Genomic DNA, 22,688 nt, shown 5'->3' with positions numbered 1-22,688 from the left:
AGTGGCTGTTTCTATCATTGAAAATAAACCCCTGTAATTTTTTAGCAGGTCTACAGAAAATAAGAGATGAACCTGAGGGGGTGAAATATCCCTGACACCCTCTTTTTGAAGACTGGTGTTCAGTAGCATGTGGTGGTTGGAAATGGAGTGTGCTTTCAGTCTTTTAGTATATAAGGTATTGGTGTCCTAGAAGGAGGGACAGGTTTAACAGACCAATAAAGGTCTAACTATGGGTGGAAACAATTTCATTATTTGAAAAAAAAATAGAATTTTACAGATTATAATAGATGTTTTGCAGTTTTTCTGCAAGTCAGAAATGTACAGTGGCAAAAACTGGTTGGGAAAGATGGTTTGTTTGGATATTGTCAAACCCAAGGATATTGTTTGCAAATGTCGGTATCTGTGCTTTGCCTGCATAGAGCAGATAGTCTTTTGTTCCAGTCCAGAATAAGAGATGACTGAAGATCCACCACCCCATTAGAGGGATATTATGACACTTAGTGAAAAATACTGTATTATAAATCACAATATGCATTTTAAGCAGCATGTTCTCAGACATTTTATTTGTAGAAATTGCCACATAATAAACTGACTGTGGGGAGGAGCAAAAGGCTGTGTCCTCAGGCTAGGGAAAATTATGATGTAAATTATTTTACCACAAGAGATATAGGCCTAGATTAGTCCCATTTGCTGGAGTGACAATCAGTTAGGAAAAGGCAGAACTTTTGAAAACAGACATGTGAGTTATCTGTAAAATTACATTTCTAGTGTATGTGCATAGTCGAGAATTATGTGTACCTTTTTTTCTAAGGATTTCTTTCCTTCCATCCACCTCTCCCCCTCTTTTGTACTATGGATCTGTATAGGCTATTTCTTTTTTTAACTGCATCCATATATTTATTCTGTAAACATTTAATGAAGTACGTTATGTGCTGGACACAGTGCTAGGCACTTGAGATATAATGCTGAATAAAATAGGGCACAGTTTATTTCTAACTGGAGGAGACTGACTTTAATAACCACAGAAGTGTATGTAAAATTGTATTTGTGACAGGTGGTATGAAAAAGAGGCTCATGTTGCTCTGGGTGTCCATAAGTAAGGGATTTGATTTATTCAGAGGAACCAGGGAACGTGTTCCTGTAGTGAGAGCACTGAGTAAGGAATAACTAGGATAAGATGAGTAAAAAGGACTTTGGCACCAGAGAGAGCAACAGGTGCAAAAGCCTTGAGCCAGGATAAAATCCAGCAAGTTAGAGGGATTGGAAGAGACAATGAGGACAGTTTGAATGTGATGTGGAATCAGGGGAAGAATGTTCAGGGTTTTCAAAATTCAAATAATAACAATTTGATTTTGAAGCATTAGGGAGCCACTGAAGGTTCTTAAGTAAAGGGTTGATCTGGTTATTTCAAACTACCACTAGGGTGGTGTCTGGAGATTTATTTGGAAAGGGGTCATCGGTTAGAATGATTTTGTAGTAGTCTGACTGAGAGGTGATAGTGGCTTGGGATAGCATACTTGTGCTGAAGATGGAATGAGCCAATTAAGAGGGTAAAGTCAACAGCTCGGTAATGTGTTAAGGATGAGGTCTAGGTATCTGGTAGAGGCAGTTTTTCTGATGGTATTGCCATTCAATGACAGGAAAGGCTGAAAGAAGACATCTTTTTTGACGAGATAAAGGTGTTATGAGTTCAATTTTGGATATATTAGAATACTTTATGACATTCAAGAGAAACTATCAAGTAGAAAGTAGGATATAGGGGCCAGAAGGCGAGTACTAAGGTCTGTATTGGCAGTTTGAATTTGTGAGCCATCATATAGATGGTAGCCGGGCCATTTTATAGCTTAATGCTGGTGTACTCTAGAATAAGAATGGTGAGAAGAGGCTAGAGTAGTGCAGGGAACAGCCTCGCGGTTTTGGACACTTTTTCCTAGGTAACCAAATGGAGATGATCCATAGGCCTCCCTGCCCCCACCATGTAAATGACCTATGGAAAATGTGATCCTTCCAGGGGTAGACTTCTTCAGTGCTGACAAGCACTACAGGAACTTTTCTTGAGAAAATGTAGTTGGAAGCCTTAGGCAAAGTCTTCTAGAAAGTATAAATGCCCTTACCTCCACAGCATGCCATTTAGCAGTGCCCACTTCAAGAATGATACAGGGTCACATATTTTAACCTCTTACCTTATATAAGGGGGAAAAATAGGGACAAACATCATGTCAACATGAGTTACATGTTTTTTATTTGAGGTTCTCATGGGCCATATACATACATGTATTATGTCAAAGACTTTGTACTTAGATTTCTCAAAATTAAGTATGTCTTGTTTTATTTATTTAAACAGTAAATTTATTTCCAGAATTAAATTATGTAACCTCTGTACTAAATCCTAAATTAAAAAAAAAGGATTTTGAGTACCTATAAAGTTATTTATTGTTATATTCAACTTTTCTTTAGTGTCTAATCAAATAAAGTTGAAACAGAGGTATTCATGTTTCATTGATATTGAGGTGCTCTTCTAAATGTTTGGCTAGAGACTGTAATATGAATTATTAGTGTGTGAAGCCATTAATTTGCTGTCATATTTGATATACTAATGTAGGTCAGTGACAAAACACCACTTAAAGGTACTAGTAGCTAATAGGAACATATCAACATGAGAACCTGTCAAAAAGGCCTTTAATTGGAAATTAAGGAACATTTGATATATGTCAAAATAGCTCTGGATTTAGACCCTCAGGCCTCTTGTTCTCAGCCCTTAATTAAAATGGAGGCTTCAGCTGCATGATAACATTTTTGGCTTGTGACATTCCTCCACTATTCATTTTAGTTATTGAAACTTCAGTATTGAAAAGGTCCCTTTATAATTCTTTGGGTATGTCTTTGAAATTTCTACAAATATTTGTATTTTTTGAGATTATAGTAGAGAAGCAAGTATATGCTTCGTACTCTGAGTATTAACATGTGTTTCTTTTTTTTTAAGTTTTTATTTTTATTTATTTTGAGAGAGAAAGAGCACTGGCAGGAGCGAGGCAGAGAGAGAGCAGGAGAGAGAATCCCAAGCAGGATATGTGCTGCCAGCACAGAGCCCGACACAAGGCTCAGTCCCACAAACTGTGAGATCATGACCTGAGCTGAAACCAAGAGTCAGACACTTAACCATCTGAGCCACCCAGGTGCCCCTAAAATATATTTACAAGAATGCTGATTCTGTGATTAAGTAGACAAAAGCCTTTCTGAAATACTTCTCTGTAGATACACCCACTTGTTATTCTTTAAGCGTTTTCCTACTTTTATTTATTTAAAATGATTTGTAATATTAAGTAAATTTATTCTAGAAAAACACCAGCTTCAGTTGACATTTTCAGCAACAATTTTCATTTATTTACTTGATAAACTGGCCTCAAAAAGAGAAGCTTAGCTTTGTTGACAAATTTGATGGTTTCATTATGTGGACAATTTATATTAAGTTGGTGTAATTGTTACAGATATTTTTCATTTTTTTTCATGTAAATTATTGGGAAGATAATATAATGATTTCACTAATCAGTAATAATATCATTCCTCCAATGTTTGCTCTATACATGAGGATTTCAGGCTGCCAACAAAAACTAAAATTTTGAATGCTTACTGCTATGAGCCAGGCACTGATGTAAGCTTCAGATATGCATTATCTAATATGATCACTGCAGCAGTGTGAAGTAAAAAGTTTTATTATCTTCATTTTATACGTGAGGAAGTGAGACTATCCAAGATTATATGCTAGTATTTCCCAACCCAGGAAACCCAACTTCAAACCCAGTACTGTAAATTAGCAACATTAGAAAGATTCAACTTTCATCATTAAAGACTTTCTGTCTAGAGGTGTGTATATATATACACACACACACATACACACACGCATATATATATATATATATACACACATACACACATATGTACATACATACATACATATAATTCATTGTTCATTATTTACCAATAACATTAAGCAGGTGTGGGAGAAAATTTCTTGTGAAAAAAACTTATTATTGAAAGAATAAATTCCGTTTTTCTTTTCTTAAAATTTTGACTGTTTTAGGTATTGGCTTACATTATGTTGGTGATGTAAAATTGTAATGTTGGCATTGGTGATATAGATCTCTGGGACAGTGGGTCAGTAAAAGTGGGGGTGTAAGATGATACATGAGTGATGGTTCATTGTAGGGGACCTGGAAAGACGGACAGAGCTGGTGACTTGAATCATAATGGGCTTGGTCATTCACTGGATTTTCATATATCAGACAAACAGCAGTGCAAAGAAGAGGGTAGGATATTCAAAGTCCAGAAACATAGTTTAAGAAAAGTCAGAAGACTCTAAATCAATTTTTGAAAATGGACTGAAGTTCATGGGAAAAAACCTGGTGGGTCCAGACAGATAGGCAGGTGTTATCTTTACCATTGAGATTAAGACAATGAGTGCAAGTGTGACGTGGAAGCAGAGAAAGTATGTGTATGTTTGAAATTGTCAAAGCTTAATATTTAAAATAATTGGATGGTGGATGATAAGACTTACTAATAATTGCTTATGTGTCACATTACATGATTTAGACAGATGTTTTTACTTTGAGTCTTATGGCACCAAGTAATGTAATAAAAACACGTTTTACCTGTCAGTATATAAATGATTGATCATTTTCTTTCTGTTTTTGGTTCTTTCCCCTAAATTCCAAAGATATAAGGGAATGTTTGACCTTTTAAAAAGATGCAGCGCCGCAAAATGAAACACAACAAAATTTGTGTTTTTTTTAAGCTTTTTTTTTTTTTTTTTTGAGAGAGAGAGAGCACAAGCGAGCGAGCAGGGGAGAGGCAGAGAGACAGGGAAAGAGAGAATTCTAAGCAGGCTACCCACCGTCAGCACAGAGCCTGATGCAGGGCTTGAATTCACAAACTACGAGATCATGACTGCAGCCAAAATCAAGAGTTGAACGCTTCACTAACTGAACCACTCAGGCACCCTAACAAAATTTGTTTTTTAGGGTAAGGCAGAATTGTAGTTAAAAGTAAACGCTGACAATTTATTGAATTTCACTGAAGGTGTCTTGTTTTCTTCAATGGAAATTACAAATAAACATTTCAGGTTTTAGAGAGAACTAGAGATTGTCAGAATCACATTTGTTACACAGGTGCCTGGTGTTTGCTAAATTCTCAGTCCATGGAGTACATTATTGCCCTAGTGGATTCTGACTCATTTTTGCTTAGTGATAATCTCGTTTCTGCTCTGTTCAGTAGGGGATTTTGGGCGTGGCTCACTGCCACACTGATTCCTGCATTCTGGGGTCCAGAAGGCATTTTCCTGACATGTTGAGGAAGTTGTTCTCCTTGGGGTTAGTCACAGGCAGCGGCAGTGATTTCTCAGTGGAGAGAAACAATGGGGAAATTGGCAGGTCAGATTATCAACATTTTCTGCTTGCCATTGCCACTCTTGGAGAAGCAAATTGAAGTTTTCATTTTTGGCATATTCTGTAGTAAATCTCGTTTTTTTTGTTTTGTTTTGTTTTGTTTTGTTTTTGATGAGCTAGACTGGAAGAATGGCTCTCTGTAAATACCCAATTTGTGATTAAGGTTGCAGCACAATGATGAGACTAATTTCATTTTAGTTAGTATTTGCTGTAGCTTAAGTTCCTTCCAGAAGGCTGTAAAGCTCTTAATTTTTCTGAAGGATGAGTGTATTGAGGTATACATTTCAGTCCAGAGGGATAAAAAAAAATGATGTAATCAGTACCTGTGGCTTCAAGAGTCCTGATCTCATAAGATGTGGTAATAATTCATAAGGGGCAAGGAAGATGTGGTTCAAAGAACCTTGGATGGTTCACTGACCGCATGATACATAGCTTCTGACATTATTAGGAGGAAGCCATTTCACAAGTTTGATTTAGAGGGAGAAGACCTAATCAGAGGTTTTAAGGATTAAATGCTGCCCTCTCTTGCAGTGTTATAATAGGGTCTGTGTCTCCATTACCGTGCCCCCACACTGACTCAAAGCCCAAAAAGAACAGTGCCATAAAAGCAAGATAGTGTTTGTCTCAGCTTGTTGTTGAAGTTGATAGTCTACGGCCTAGGCTTCAAAGTTTCTGGAGTAGTTATTTTTTATTTTTCTAAAATTTATTAGAGACATGATTCAACTACTAGTTGCAAACAATTCAGAATGTGCTATAGCATCCAATAGAAAGCCAGGAACTTGTGTATAGGGTATCTCATTCCTACCCAGGAAGAGGAATGTGCAGTTCCCCATAATAATTACCTTCAAGTTGGGGTACCCAGCTTAGTCCACACGAATCCTTTGTGAGCAAAATACAAGATTAACAAAATATTTGATGGGCTTTCAAATATTTGCTAGGTGTAAGTCAGATATTTCCCCTGTAAAATACCAGGAAGAACATAGTCAAGGGTTTGGGCTAGGAATGTCCACATAGAGACAAGGATGTAGGGAACTGGAGGCCAACTAAGACTTGGAGGTCCACGGTTCCTCTATGGAACACACATAAGAGGTTGTCAAATGCTCTATTTGAAAAAAGGAATGTTAAAAACCTTAGATTCAGTGAAATGTGTTTTTCATCTATAAAACATATAAGAGTCTTTGAAGTTTTAGCTATAGATATTAATAGGTTATGCTTCTAGGTGAAAACAAAGAGATATTTTTGATGAAATCCGAATTTGCAAATATAGAAACCTCCATGTAATAAAATTTAAAATTTTTATACTGTTTCACTTAAGAAAAATAGGACACAAAATGTTATTTTGTGGAATATAGTTTAGATTATATTTTGCTGTTATGTGTTTAATTTTCTGCAAAGTTAGTACCCTGAATGGATAATATTAGAAAATGACATTACAAGGTAGTTCTTTTATACAAAAACATTATTGGTTTTATTCTTGTTTTAACATTACAACTTAAATTGCATTACTGATTTTTGTGTTTAACTTCAAAATTTCATGCACATAGTTGTATTATTATTGAAGGCCATTTTATTTTCTGTTCTTAGTGTTGTTTATGTATTTCACACTTGTCCTACACACCTCCCCTCTGGCACCCACCCACTAGTTTGTTCTCTATTTAAGAGTCTGGTTTTTTTGTCTCTTTTTGTTTGTTTGTTCATTTGTTTTGTTTCTTACATTCCACATATGAGTGAGATCGTATAGTATTTGTCTCTCTCTGACTGACTTATTTTGCTTAGCATAATATACTCTGGATCCATCCATGTTGTTACAAATGGCAAGATCTCCTTTTTATGGCAGAGTAGTATTCCAGCGTGTGTGTGTGTGTGTGTGTGTGTGTGTGTGTGTGTGTGTGTGTATACCACCTCTTCTTTATCCATTTATCTATAGATGAACACTTGGGCTGCTTCCTATCTTCACTATTGTAATAATTCTGCAATCAACAAAAGGATGCATGTATCTTTTCAGATTAGTGTTTTCATTTTCTTTGGGTTAATACCCAGTAGTCGAGTTAGTGGATCAAATGGTAATTCTAGTTTAAATTTTTGAAGAACCTCCATATTGTCCTCCACAGTGGCTGTACCAGTTTGCATTCCCATCAACAGAGCATGAGGGTTGCTTTTTCTCCATATCCTCGCCAACACATGGTATTTCTTGAGTTTTTGATTTTAGCCATTCTGACAGGTGTGAGGTGATATCTCATTGTGATTTTGATTTGCATTTCCCTGATGATGAGTGATATTGAACATCTTTTCATATTTCTGTGGGACATCTGTATATCCTTCTTGGAAAATATCTGTTCAGATCCTCTGCTTGTCTTTTAATTTGATTATTTGGGCTTTTTTGGTGTTGAGTTGTGTAAGTGCTTTACATATTTTGGATATTAATCCTGTATCAGGTATATCATTTGCAAATATCTTTTTCTTTTTAGTAGGTTATCTTGTTGTTTTGTTGGTTTCCTTTGCTCTGCAAAAGCATTTCATTTTGGTGTAGTCCCAATATTTTAATTTTGCTTTTCTTTCTCTTGCCTGAGGAGGCATACCTAGAAAAAATGTTTCTATGGCTGATGTTAAAGAAATTATTGCCTAGGGCTTATTCTAGGATTTTTATGGTTTCAGGTCTCACATTTAGGGCTTTAATCCATTTTGGATTTATTTTTGTGTAGAGTGTAGAAAAGTGGTCCAGTTTCATTCTTTCACATGTAGCTGTCAGTTTTCCCAGCACCATTTATTGAAGAGACTGTCATTTTTCCCATTGTATATTCTTGCCTTCTTTGTCATAGGTTGACTGACCATATAGACATGGGTTCATTCCTGTGCTCTTTATCCTGCTCCATTTATCTATGTGATTATTTTTGTGCTAATACTGTACTATTTAGATTAGCTTTGTAGTATATCTTGAAATCTTGGATTGTGATACCTCCAACTTTATTCTTCTTTTATAAGATTACTTTGGCAATTCATAGTCTTGTGGTTCAAGACAAATTTTAATAGTATTTTGTTTTAGTTCTGTGAAAAATGTTGGTATTTTGATAGAGATCACATTAAATCTGTGGATTACTTTGGGTAGCATGGACATTTTAGTAATATTGGCTTTTCAATCCAGGGACATGGAATATCTTTCCATTTATTTGTGTCATCTTCAATTTCTTTCATCAGTGTTTACTTGTACAGAGTACAGGTCTTTCACTTCCTTGGTTACGTTTATTTCTAGTTATTTTATTAGTTTTGGTGCATTTGTAAATAGGATTGTTTTCTTAATTTCGCTTTCTGCAAATTCATTATTAATATACAGAAATGCAACAGATCTGTGTATTAATTTTGTATTCTACAACTTCACTGAATTAATTTATCAGTTCTATTAGTTTGTTTGATGGAGTCTTTTGGGTTTTATATAGAGAATATCATGCCATTTGCAAATAGTCAAAGTTTTACTTCTTCTTTACCACTTTGGATGCCCCCTCCCCCCTTTTTTTTCTTGTCTGATTGCTGTGACTAGGACTTCCAAAACTATGTTGGATAAAAGTGTGAGAGTGAACATCCTTGTCTTGTTCCTCATCTTAGAAGGAAAGCTCTTCAGTTTTTTACCATTGAGTATGATGGTAGCAGTGATTTTTAATGTGTGGCCTTTATTATGTTGAGGTATGTTCCTTTAAACCTGGTTTGTTGAGGATTTTTTATCATGAATGGATGGTGCACTTTGTCAGATGTTTTTTATACATGTATTGAGATGATCATATGGTTTTTATCCTTTCTCTTGTTGACATAATATACCACATTGATTGGTTTGTGAGTATTGAACCACCCTTGGATCCCTGGAAAAAATCCTATTTGATCATGGTAAATGATTTTTTAACATATTTTTGGATTTGGTTTGCTTATATTTTGTTGATGAATTTTGTATCTGTATTCATCAGAGATATTTCATGTATATAATTACATTATTATTGTTACTTTCTTTTGATGACAGACTTTCTTCCATCTTAAATAGTATCTGTTGCATATAAACAGATAACTTGAGTTAAAATTTTTAACTTAAACACTTTTCTTTAAATACTTAGCTGACACTAACCTAAAAAATCATATTAACTTCTGTTATTTAGAAAACATTAACAGCTCCTTTCTAAAAGCAGAGGCTTCAGGGTTTAATTTTCTTACCTTACTTTTGGGCTTTGGAGAGTCTCTCAGGGGAGCTCAATTAACTTACAACAATGCTGCTCAACATGTACTGAAGAAATAATGCAAAATATTTAAAACTTTTCATATTAAGAGCCTTTTCTCAAAGTCATATGAGGTAGATATGGCCTTCTTTTGGTTAAATCCAGAATAATCAATAGGATCTTAGTACTTTTATTTTATTATATATAAAATATATTTTTATATTTTGTAAATATAAAAAGGTATTTCTCTGATGTGAATAGGAATATTGTGTTAATCAAATATATAGGTTGAGGGGAAAGGGGGAGGGAAATGAGTTCACACTGATGCTGAAATAGTAGTTAATTAAAAGAAATCAATGAATCAAAAAAGTCAAATGTCAGTTTCTAACTGATTTTTTTTTGGAACTAAAAATTGACTAAAATAATCTGTATGTTGTTTGTGTATCAGACTATTGCCCTATTTGGGATTACTTAGGGCAATGACAGAGGGATTTTAACTACATTTTAAGGAAATTATTAGAATAGACATACAAATTGAACATTTTGTTTATGGACATGTTTCCATATGTGTTTATATTCATGAGTGTAGTGAGTATATTAGTGGGATTTAATAAGTCTATGTTGTTTTAAAATGTAGAGTAAGGGTATAATTTCATAAGATCCTTATAGTCTCATGGAGGCAAAGGCAGATAAACTAAGACTGAAGGAGAGGTAGAAGACCAAAATAATGCCAAATCTAGCAGCTTACCATCTTCTATTTTCCTTTTATAAATACAAGCAATAGGCAGAAGCCAGGCTGCTGTGGTCTGAGGATAGCAAAGCAGACGCAGAAGGATGGCTTAGAGTGTGTACTGTTATTTCTAAGCACTAAACTGTAAAGGAAGGACAAGGAGAGGCCTTGATGGGAAGATAAATGCTCTTGGTTTGTCTCTGTTTTTCTTTTCTTTTTAAAATATGGGTTCATTTAAGTATATTTATGTGTTGTAGGGATTAACCTTGATTGTATTTTTTATAGAAGAAATTAGATAGTTTTGAGAGATTTCTGCATATGTGGTGCAGAAATTGACAAAAGTTAAACTTGTAAAAGAGTAAACAGAGGAAAAAAAAGAAGGAAAAGAAGAACAGGTAGGATTTTAGGAAAGTCAATTAAAAAATTTTTTTAACGTTTATTTATTTTTGAGACACTGAGAAAGACAGAGCACGAGCAGGGGAGGGGCAGAGAGAGAGGGAGACAATGAATCCGAAGCAGGCTCCAGGCTCTGAGCTGTCAGCACAGAGCCCGACGCAGGGCTGAACCCATGAACTATGAGATCATGACTTGAGCCGAAGTCAGACGCTCAACCCACTGAGCCACCCAGGCACCCCAGGGAAGTCAATTTTAAAAGAATGATGAAGAATTATAGAAAATAGTATAGTATTGCATAAAGTTGTTTATGTTGGAAACACAAACATTATGGTTTGTTTACTATATAATGTAAATAATCCGTCTTTGCAGGGCGCCTGGGTGGCTCAGTCAGTTAAGCATCCAACTTTGGCTCAGGTCATGATCTCCCGGTTTGTGAGTTTGAATCCTGCGTCTGGCTCTGTGCTGGCAGCTCAGAGCCTGGAGCCTGCTTTGGAGTCTGTGTATCCCTCCCTCTCTGCCCCTCCCTGACTTGCACTTTGTCCTCTCCCTCTCTCAAAAATAAACATTAAAAAAAATAAATAATTAGTCTTTGCAGTTCTGAGATGATGGTATGATATTGTTAAAGGATTCCATTTTATACTTACGTTCCTTTTCACTTATGGGCGAACCTGAATAGAAGTTTTACTTTTTGCCCTAAGTTGGTTTGACCTACTAAGACTTTTCTCTCTCCATTGAGTCTTACCTCATTCATCTTTTGACCCCATTACTCTAATACCATATCTCACTCAAAATTCACCAAATGCCATCCTAGCTCTCATAGGCAATGACCTTTTGTTTGTGATCCTCCTAACTGACAACCCTGTTGTAAGTAACATTTTGGACAGTTCCCCATGCTTGAGCATCTCTTTATGTAACTTAAAAAAATTTTTTAATGTTTATTTATTTTTGAGACAAAGAGAGACAGAGCACGAATGGGGGAGGGTCAGAGAGAGAAGGAGACACAGAATCTGAAGCAGGCTCCAGGCTCTGAGCTGTCAGCCCAGAGCCCGACGTGGGGCTCGAACTCACAGACCACGAGATCATGACCTTGAGCCCAAGTCGGACGCTTAACCAACTGAGCCACCCAGGCACCCCTCTTAATGTAACTTTTAAAGAACTACATTTTCTTTGTTTTCCTTCTAGTTCTCTGACTTTAGAAACGTATTAAAGTCTTTTTCTTAGCATCTCTGTATTAAGAATTCATACTCCTCTGTTTCTATCATTATCCTCTTCATTTCTCACTTTGCATTCTCTGTTTTCAAGGTTTCGCCTATTCTCTTGTTGTCAACCACCCACTACTCTGGAAGTTCTAAATCTTTATGTACAGCAGTGACTTTTCCGTTGTTGGTCAGCTCACCATTAGCATCTAAAACTGAATTCTTCACCTCATCGACGAAATCTTCCTATTCTCTTCTTCCCTGTGTTTGTTATATCGGAATATGTAATATAATGCGCCTAAGAAAAAAGATACTAAGCAAATTGTTGTAAACAACAAGAACGATAAATATGGACTCTGCCTAAAGACACAATACTTAATTTAAGTATTGAATTGGAAGATGATACTGAAAAAAGGAGGGAGGAGAAGACTCATCTTCTATCTTAAACCAGTCACTTGGGTGAGAGAGAGAAATTAAGAAAGGAAGACACCATTTTTAGAATTACTATTTAAATGTGCTGTATTGGAGATTGTGAGAAATAAGCAGAAGAGGCCAATTATTGACAGTGTCATTAGCTAAATGTAAGATGTTCAGCAAAACTGAGAAGCGTTTTATGGAAGCATGTGATCACTTAAATCAAAAATGGAGAATGGGAAGAAATTTGATTATTGTTATGTTTGCTTGAAAAGCGCAACTGAATGCTTGCTAAGAGAATGCTGTTAACTAACAATGTCAACTGTATTATCTCTAGCCATGTGAGAGCAGTGAGGTGTGAGATGTTCTATCTCTCTGTCTCTGTGTCTCTGTCTCTTGACAGAATGTGTGAGAGATGCTGGTGCTGGGTGGTTCCCTGATGTCTTTACCAGGGCTTCTGAGAGGGGGCCAATGAGCATCCCTCTCCACATTGCCTGTCCCAGGAAATCTGGGACCTGCATCAAGAACATAAGCTGTCTTGACCTGGTGTTGAAGAGTGTCAAGATTATATTGGCAACTGGATTTCCAAAGAGAGTAGTTGGATCAGGGATTTGAGGGATTTACCAAAGTACAAAGCTCTTATCTGGAGTTCTTAGACAAGAGAAAACTCCTAATACCAAACCTGTTTACTGGCTAATAGCTTGCCTGCTATTGGAAAATGACTTTTTTGAAAATGCTTTGCAGCTAAGTCTTTTCTCTAACAAAGTCCTCCCCTCCATGATTTGGGCTCAGAACGCCTGATCTCAAATCTTTTCCACCTATGAATAATGTGGAGTATGTAGTGATCAAGAGAGCATTTTATTTCTATTCTTTTTTTTTTTTTTTTTTGTAAAATAAGGTCTAGGCCCAACATGGAGATCAAACTCAGGACCGTGAGGTCAAGAGTTGTATTCTCTACTGACTGAGCTAGCCTGGTGCTCAACAGGCATTTTCTATTTAAACAGTCATCTCCCACCTAGTTAACTGAAGTGTAAAATTCTGTGTCATCTTAACTCCTCCTTCACCCCACCTGGAGTTAGTCTTCAACTCCTGCCTAACAAAACCCGCTGAAGTAGGTCTCTGCCCTCATTTCCATTCCTAGGACTGTACGGCGTCTCTGCTGTGTCTCGAGACATAATGGCAAGTTGAGAGAGTGGCGCCAGTGTCAACATTTAGAGTAAGTTATAAACTACGTGGGCCACATTTTAATGTAGTTATTTCCTAAACACTGCAGGCAGTCTCTTGCAGACGTGCCTTTGAATGCACTGCTTCCTCTTTCTGGAGTGTCCTCCTTTGTTCCCACCACATGGTTTCAGACCTAGGTTACATGTCACTGACTCATGTTAGAAACCTCCAGGCAGATTTAGGCATCTTCTGGGTTGTCCTCTTATAGTACTTTTCACTTTTTTCTGTTAGAGTACCACCCTTCTTTCCTTCCTTCCTTCCCTCCTTCCTAATTGGACAGACCCTATGAGCTGTAAGCCGCTAAAAGGTACAGCTCACAACATTAATTTTTATATCCCCGGGACATAGCTTTCTGCCTGATCTACAGCAGTTGTTCAGTAAATATATGCTTGAAAGTCTGTATATGAGAATGAAAGCCTAGAAATGCTCCTGATTGTTGCCATTGGAGCATAATTTCTTTGTGTCCTTTCTCCAACAGCATACAGAGAGAATTTGGTTTAACTTTCAAAAGTATACTCTAACAAGATAAAAGAATATCTCTCTTTTGCCCTTTCAGGCTGACCTTTTGAACCCAAAGCCAATTTACTCGAATTAAGGGAGTTGATGTGATTAGTGTTAGGAAAGATTTTATGTAATGGGATTTGGTTTACTTCAAACAAATTTGGATGAATATGAGTCTCATGCAATATTTTAACATTTTAATTTATTGCTGACTCTACAGGGCAAAGGGGATCATAACCCTTAGTCCAATTTCAGGATGATGAATTGAGGCTTTTTTCAACAAGGCAGAGGATAAAAGATGACGTGCTTCAGTTAGAGTACTGCAAATTGCATTTATATTTAGAGTTAAGTAAATTCAATGCCATAATAGTTGATATTTTGCTAAAATAGGATGTTGGTGTCATTATAGTGATATTTGCTAAAACATAAATTTGGAATTAATTATGAAATTAAAATAAATTATTAAATGTAAATCTACTCTGCATTCTGAATCATGTGATATGGAGCAGATGCCAAAAATGGTGCTCATCCTGGCAATGATATGCTTAATGTAAAATTAGAGTGTTAAGGAAAAGGAAAATCACTGGGCAGTACATATCTCCTGAAGAAAAGAAAGGAGAATCATTGCTAAATAATCCAAGAAGGTGTCAGGAACATTGGTCTAAATATCTGTCTGGGAATTCTAGATGGGAGGATATGTGAGCAAAGCCTCTCGTATCTGATGGATAGCAGTTGCTCAATAAATACATGCTTGAAGATCTGTATATGAGATCAAAGGCTTAAAATCTCAGTGCTCTTTACCTTACCCCTGGTGGGCTGATGTTACAGAGAAGTATGGTTTCAGATTGAATAGTCAGTATGAGGACCTTTACAGAACTCCTCGAGGCATTCCTCTGTGAAACGTTATGCAGAGACATCATGGATCCTTAGGCAGGAAGAGGACATGTTGAAAATAGAAATTTTCAGCATATTATTTTGGCAGTTGTGAGATTTCTTGGGTTGGGCACATACTGGAGGCAGGATGATGAAGTGGGACAATATTACTTTGGTTGTTTGTAGCAATTATAGTGTTTATGTTGTTGGTCTACTTGCAGTGCTCTACTTCGTGAACACTTAATCTTTTTCTTCCCTCTAGTGTAGTGTAAGTCTAGTTTAGGAGTTATTTAGAGCCCTTATTTAACTATGTCAGACATAGTTTTAATAGCATGAAGTAGTGAAAAGAACAAAGGACCAGTGGTTCTGATCTCATTTAGGCCACAACTAGCTACAGGCCTATGAGCAGGTCACTTGATGTCCCCAATTTGGAAATAAGAGTGTTGACCTGGATGAACTAAGACCTTTTCAGTTGAGCTTTCTGCAGACCAAAGAGTTAGTGAAAGCTTCCAAAATACTCCTCTTATCACTGAGCAATGAAAGTTACTAAGCACATATTTTAATGCATACTAGGAAAAATACATCTTCCACTCCTAAACTTTGGTAGAATATTCTGCCTTACCATAAGATAGACAGTAGGTTCATAATGATTACAATATATAGGCATTACCTTTTCTAAGAACGTGTTAAAATATAGAAGAAAGTAGAAAATTAAGCCTTGTACATGAACACAGTGTGCTTATTGTATAATTTTCATGTTTTAAATAAAGCTACTTATTTGCATAATGATGCTTTGGAAAGATATATCTTAAAATAACAATGCTATTCATTGATTTGAAATTAAAACAAAAATAATGTGTAAATTAATCTGGAAAAATTGTCATGTTACTCTATAATTAGATGTATTAGTAAATGTGTGCTATCACTTATTAAGATACATTTGGCATAGAATAATATTTCAAAGTAGTGAATCTGTATTTTCTATTTCTGTTTTGAAAATGTTTATTAATTGTCATCAGTTTGTTAACCTCTATCATACGTATACAGTTTTATTATGGATGCTTAAAAATAAGTAGCTCTCTGATTTTGCTTCTTTGAAGTTTAAGTTTGATCCTTATAGGAAATGATATGTCAGAAACATTGTGTGCAGTGTATCAGAACACCCAGAAAAACGCTGCAGATAAGGATTTCTAATGTCATAAAACTAAACAAATTATTACAGTGTCTAGACAGGGTCCAAAGACATGGTGAATTTTTTTTTTGATAAATTGATTTTATAGATCAAACAAAACATTTGATTTTTTTGAACATAATTTAATGTTCAAACCAATGAAATGATGCATGCATGAAATTTAGTTACTTGACAATATTAAAAGGAAAATGATATTTTATTCCTTGGAGTACTTTCCTTGAGTCAAGAAATACTTATAAGACTTAGAAAATTATTTTTGATCATCTGGCCTAAGTAGCACTGGCATCGTTATCATCTGGGTGCTCGGCAAAAATGCAGATTCTTGAGTTTTCTGCATCCATAACAGATCTCTGGCCATACCTCTGAAATCTGGATTTTAAACAGGTTTCTGGGGAATTGTTTTTGTGCATAGTGAATGTAAGAATTACTTTTCTAAATCTTCTTATCTTCCTGCTGGAAATCTTTACATGTCATTTGATGCTGGGTATTGGAAACTGAGATCCTGAATTTGAAAGTTGAAGAACAGGACTCAGCTTGGGGATCCAGAAAGAACTTGAAATACCCAATGATTTTATTATCTATAGACTTTTCTATCAGTTTCTGTTTGAAATTGAGAACGATAATAAAATATGTTTTTCGATTGTTAATGCTATATACATTAGTTTATATAAAACAAAGTATTAGATATTGGAAACTTTTTCTTTTGTATTACTTTCAGAACACAGATTTTTCCAGAAGAAATTTTCCCATAAGTTGGACTTATATTCATTTTATTTCCTCCATAGAATCACCAAGTTCAACCAAATTCTACGATATTCATGATCTTTTTAATGTTACATAAAGAATTCCAAGTGTGCTTTCATTAATTTTTAAGCAACCATAGCATCTACTGACAATACTGATGTTTAGGTTAAGATTGCTACAGGAAATTCTTGAGATTACTATCCTTTACCTGTAGATGTAGCCTTTCCACTTGCCTTTAATTAAAATAACCCTTTCTCCTCCATTCCCAAATGTGTTTATTACAAATAAAAATCCTGAATTCACAAATGAGAATGATCTCCAATTTGAAGCTAGTAACTGACATTTATCTCTTTGGTGACAGCAAACATATTTTATTATCTAAGTGTTTCTTATGACTGGAAGAGTTTTTGCATATAGTGGATTTTCAGTGATAAGTAAGTCATTTAATGCTAGTCAAGTTTTATTGGCCTGTGTGGTATTGAAAGAGGAGAAAATAACACTTAGGAATTTGGATAGCTTCATGAGAACTATGTCTCTCTTGAATCAGAATTTTATACTTGGGAATCAATGATTTATTGCCTTCTTCAATGGCTTAATTCAACGATCATCTTTTGCTCATATCAACACAAGAGTCTATAAATATTGAAAGCTAAGTTGATGTTCAATTCCTGACAACAAAATCTTCTCATTCATTAGCACTCTATTTGCACCACAAGGCTTACAAAATTAGTAGAAAAATGCCAGTGTTTTTCATTTAAATTCCTTTATTCTTTCTATTGGTCTCTGGAGGTTGCACTACTTAGATTTTGGGCAGCGTCCTTTTCTATATTAAATTTGGGGTTTCAGAAAAGGAAGGACCTCTCCCATTTTAGCATTCAGATCTCATCATGCAGTCTTGTAATGATGATGAGTTCCTAAGTCATGAGTTTTCTCCTACCATCATGTTCCCCTTTGCCATTTTCAGAATGTATTGGTGACTGTTAGAAAAGTTTAAAGCTTCCTGTCCAGCAATATCTTTAATCCCTTGGGGTTGCTCAAAGTGTTAAGACTGATGGATCTGACTGTGGTAAAGTCTAATAAGAATTGCTCTGACAACGAAGATGATTCATGGGAGGAGAGTTTACTTACTTTTTTTATATGTCTTGTCTCTCTTCTTCTTGACTCGACAGCTCCCCCAACAGTTCGTATTGTGCATTCAGGCTTGGCCTGTAACATTGAGGAGGAGCGCTACTCTGAAAGGGTCTATACTATACGGGAAGGAGAAACCCTAGAACTGACCTGTCTGGTCACAGGACATCCACGTCCACAGGTGAGTCCCGAACCGTGACAGTGAGGGAAACTCTCATTGACCTTTCTTGCAAGTCAAAAATGTACATATTTCAGGAGATTTAGCTAAAAAAATTGTGTGTGTGTGAGAGAGAGAGACATTGAAGTCACTGCGTGTCTGCAGTGCAGGATAAGGGTGGTGATTGCTGAACATTCACGCTTGAAGTATTCACTTGGATAAGATGAAGAATTTTTTTGTTTTGGTATTGTGAGAAATTTGGAAGACACTTCTAAGGAAGCTGTTAAAAAGACAACTACAAAAATATCTCAGTAAGATAACAATTCATATGGCAATGAGTTTATTTTAGAATGTGGAGCATGATTTCATGATGACATAATTGCAGCTGAGGAAGCATTTGTTCTGAAGAATGTGGTGCACGAGGTCACATGCACTTTCCTTACTCCTCATCATTATATTCATAGAAAACTTTGAAAAACAAATGTTTGCAGGTGTATGCATTCAGGCTTTCAGAGTCATCTGCTACAGCTTTCATAAGCTACTTTAATAGCAGGAACAGAAATTGAGACTTTCAAAGGGCACTAAAATTATAAATAATGAGCAAAGCAAAAGTTTGTAGGAGTGAAAGAAAGAGTTAGGCAGAAGGTAATATAGTTAGGCTGTGTATTCATGATGTAAAAATTTAATTCAGATTCAATACAGAATATTCAGGATGTTTTAGTAATTGCCGATTCTTATTGTCATATATTTAACCTGCCTGGTTCAAAATCTGCACTGGCAATCAATACGGACACTATGATGGAAGAGAGATCTCATTTGGTGGCAAAGCTGCATATTTTAAGTATTAGTGTTACAAGAAAAAAAAAATCCATCTAACACCACTACAGAGGAGAAAGTAAGGGGCAGTGTGGAGATTTTATGAACTCATCATTTTAACCTTCTCTTTTGCTCCTACCAACCATAACTCTTAATACGCAAAGATGTTTGACCTTACCATTGTGACCTGAAGAACAAATAAAAATAAGCAAATGAACTTCATAGAATGAAGCAATAGATGGATAAATAAGACCATGACTAAAACTAAAACGGTAAAATATAAAACTTAATGCTACTCTGTTGGTAAAATGAAAGACAGTAAAAAGTAATCTAGAAAATATGATTATTAAACCTAATTGTTATTAAATTTTAAAAATAATTATTAAAATTAAAATTCACAATGGCTAAAATGATAAATTATAATACTTGCTTTTAACTGAAAATTGATTAAAGAATAAAATTACATTAATAAATTTGAGTTCTATACAATTTGACCTATTACGATTAGACTTCATGGAAAACAATGGTTGCAAAACTATACATACAAGGACAAAAATGATAGTTATTAAAATTGGATATAGAATAACTTATATGTCAGACCTTTGTATTTTAAAATTCATATAGAAATAATGGACTTCAATAAAAATAATTTTGCTAAAATTTAAAAAATGATGACATTAACTCAAGAATATTATCTCACAGAAAATTTAGTGCTGTTATAATTTGATGATAGTTTTTGTATTTGTATACATAGAATAACAATTCCAAAATCAAAGAGTTGGGATCAAAATATGAATGTCCAAATCTAAAAGAAGCCACAAATTGCCAAATGAGAGGCAGTTTGTGGCAAGAGAAGACTCTTTAATCCTTCCATCATTCCCACACCGAACCCACCAAATTCAGCACCTTCTAAACTACAAATTACACTTAAAAATGCAACTTTCGGGGCGCCTGGGTGGCGCAGTCGGTTAAGCGTCCGACTTCAGCCAGGTCATGATCTCGCGGTCCGTGAGTTCGAGCCCCGCGTCAGGCTCTGGGCTGATGGCTCGGAGCCTGGAGCCTGTTTCCGATTCTGTGTCTCCCTCTCTCTCTGACCCTCCCCCGTTCATGCTCTGTCTCTCTCTGTCCCAAAAATAAATAAAAAACGTTGAAAAAAAATTAAAAAAAAAAATGCAACTTTCTATCTTTTTAAAAAGTCATCCCTGCTGTCTGCTCCCTCATCTCCATCCTTATGTTCCCTTAGTATTAGGAATTTCTTATTTTCTTCATGCATTTTGTCTGCAATGATTCACAATCTGGAGTATAATCTCTGATGTCTGGCCAATCCAAAATAATTCTGTAACAAAGAAGTAGATTATTGCCTTATGTGTGTGTGTGTGTGTGTGTGTGTGTGTGTGTGTGTGTGTGTGTGTGTGTGTGTTTGTGTGTTTTTTTTTTTTTTCTAAGCAGTTCCATTGCTGGAACCATTTCAGTGTTTTCTGACCCTAGGAAAAAGTTGTCTCAGTATTGTTATTTCTTCATTCCTAGAAGTAATTCAGGCATTCACAGGTGACACAGTTTCAGTTTATATCACCCGCTTGAAAAATTAACCAGGCCTCTTCTTTGTCAACAAACTGTATAAGGAAAGCTGACAGAACAGCTGGGCATCGACATCCTGGCCAAATGCTAAAGGGCATGCTGATAGCAGCTGGTCCTGAGGATGGTTTTTCTTGGCTGAGGCCATGAAGCTGGAACGACCTCCTGGCTGTCTTGGCTCATCTGAATGTGATAGGTTGGGAATGCACTGGAAGAGTGAGGTACTCCACTCTTCAGGAGATTCCTTAATCTGTTGTCTATTCCTGTTGGCAGTGAGAGTCATAAAAGTCCCCATTTCCAGAAGTGTTCAAAGGCAGCATTTTTTTCTAGATTAAAAAAAATTCTCTTCAAAAATATATCATCTGGCAATATGTAATGGCCTGAAGATATTATCGTATGCAAGGGAAATAAATAAAGGAGAGGAGGGTACAGTGCAGTAGTTAATAGTATGGCACTGGGACCAAACTACCTGGGTATGACCCTAGATCCACTGTGACTGCCCGCGTGAGTGTGGGAAAGTTCCTTGACCTCTCTTTTCTCTATGCCTCAGGTGTCTTATCTGTATACAAAGGATGATGGTAAACATCATACCTATATCATAGAATCCTTTTGAGAGTTAAATGGGTATTGTAAATATGTATGTACATATATATATATACACATACACATATATATGTAGTTGGCATGTAAATAAGCATTATATTGGTATGTAATAAGATATATGCTGGGTTTTTATTCATTGTTTTAAAGCAATTTATGATTAGACTTTAAAGTCTAGAGTTGAATATGTAAGTATGAAAATAAGTAGATTTATAAAGTGGTTCTTAGCATTCCTGTGGCCTACTTTAAATTAGACCCATTTAAATAAATTTCAATATTTTTTGTGTTTTAATACTCCACAGAGCTTTTACATTTCTGTTAATTACCTTTGCTTAGCTTGCAAGGACTAGGACTATGTTCAGACTACTTCATTTAATGAAGGTTTATTATAACATATATGAAGAGGTAAGAAAGCAGGGGGAGGCAACGATTTGTTAGTAAATCTCTAAACCTAATATTACCTCTACATGTCCATAATTTCAAGATTCAGCTACCCACTCTCTTTCTCTTTCTTCTTTTCTTTCTTCCTCCATCACTCCCTTTCTCTTTTCTTCCTTCTTTCCTTCCTCTCTTCTCTCTCAATATTATCACATCAATAACAAATGAATTCTTAATATAGCTCTCTTATATGTGATTTAAACAATGAGATATTTACAAAATGTTCCCTGTCACTGTCCCACTCACCTCCCAGAGGTTTATGTTAAATAGTTTGATGTATCATTTTGCAGTCCTTGTTAGGTGCATTACCATAAATCTGATTGTATATGTTAATGTTTTAGTTTCATTTTTTAAATTAGGTAATGAAAAGTATTATTCGGTGGCTAGAATTTTTCACCTGTCCACGTGTCCAAATCACCAACTATAGATCCAGCTTAGTGGTTCTCAAGGTGTGGTCCCTGAAGAGAATGTGTTAGAAAGGAAAGTTCTTGTGCCCATCACATCAGAAAATCCTGTGTTGGGGCCAGTGACCTGTCTTGTCACCAGTACTCTGGGTAATCCTGATGTACCCTGAAATTTGAGAACCACTGACTTAGATCACTATTTTCACAGAGGCTGAATTATACTTGGTATGGATGCACTAAATTCTACTGTACAGATGCACTAGGTACATGGAATTGCTGCTATTTTGTTTAAAATTGAATTACTTAGAGATTTTTACTATTACAAATAGTAACTTAGTGAGCGCTTCTGGTATTGTGTATGTGTTTATGCACGTCCTGATTACATGTCTGCCAGTGTCATTGTAGGATAGTTTCCTTCTTCAAAATGGCATTTATCCAAAGTTGAAAGTGACTTTACCTTAATTCCTTAGCACAAGTGAATCTTTAAAATTTTTGCTAATTTGATGTGAGGAAGTGAATTATACTATAGTGAAGTTTCAATTTGCATTTTCGTAATTACCAGTCAATTTGAACATTTTCCCACCCACGTATCAATCATTTGTTCATCTCCTTTGTCCGTTGATTGTTTTTATCTACCTTCTTTATTTTCTTATGGGTTAGCTG

The 22,688-nt window shown here is 35.7% G+C and overlaps 1 protein-coding gene across 2 annotated transcripts in view; it reads left to right on the top strand.

The window, feature by feature from the left end:
- The window catches only part of MDGA2 (MAM domain containing glycosylphosphatidylinositol anchor 2), an 857,656-nt gene that overhangs the window by 340,797 nt on the left and 494,171 nt on the right, over nucleotides 1-22,688 (top strand). For both annotated transcript variants that reach the window (XR_002080692.2, XM_019451903.2), the window contains exon 2: nucleotides 18,077-18,216. Coding sequence is in view for 1 of the 2 variants with exons in the window: in XM_019451903.2 (XP_019307448.1) it covers nucleotides 18,077-18,216 (140 nt within the window). In the remaining variant the exon portion in view is untranslated. The remainder of the gene's footprint in view (nucleotides 1-18,076; nucleotides 18,217-22,688) is intronic.

Source organism: Panthera pardus, unplaced genomic scaffold, assembly GCF_024362965.1.
Source record: "Panthera pardus isolate Hobbes unplaced genomic scaffold, ASM2436296v1 HiC_scaffold_24, whole genome shotgun sequence".
NCBI classification, from domain to species: Eukaryota; Metazoa; Chordata; class Mammalia; order Carnivora; family Felidae; genus Panthera; species Panthera pardus.
The sequence above is the reverse complement of the archived record's forward strand: the minus strand, read 5'-3'. Positions and strand labels throughout refer to the sequence as shown.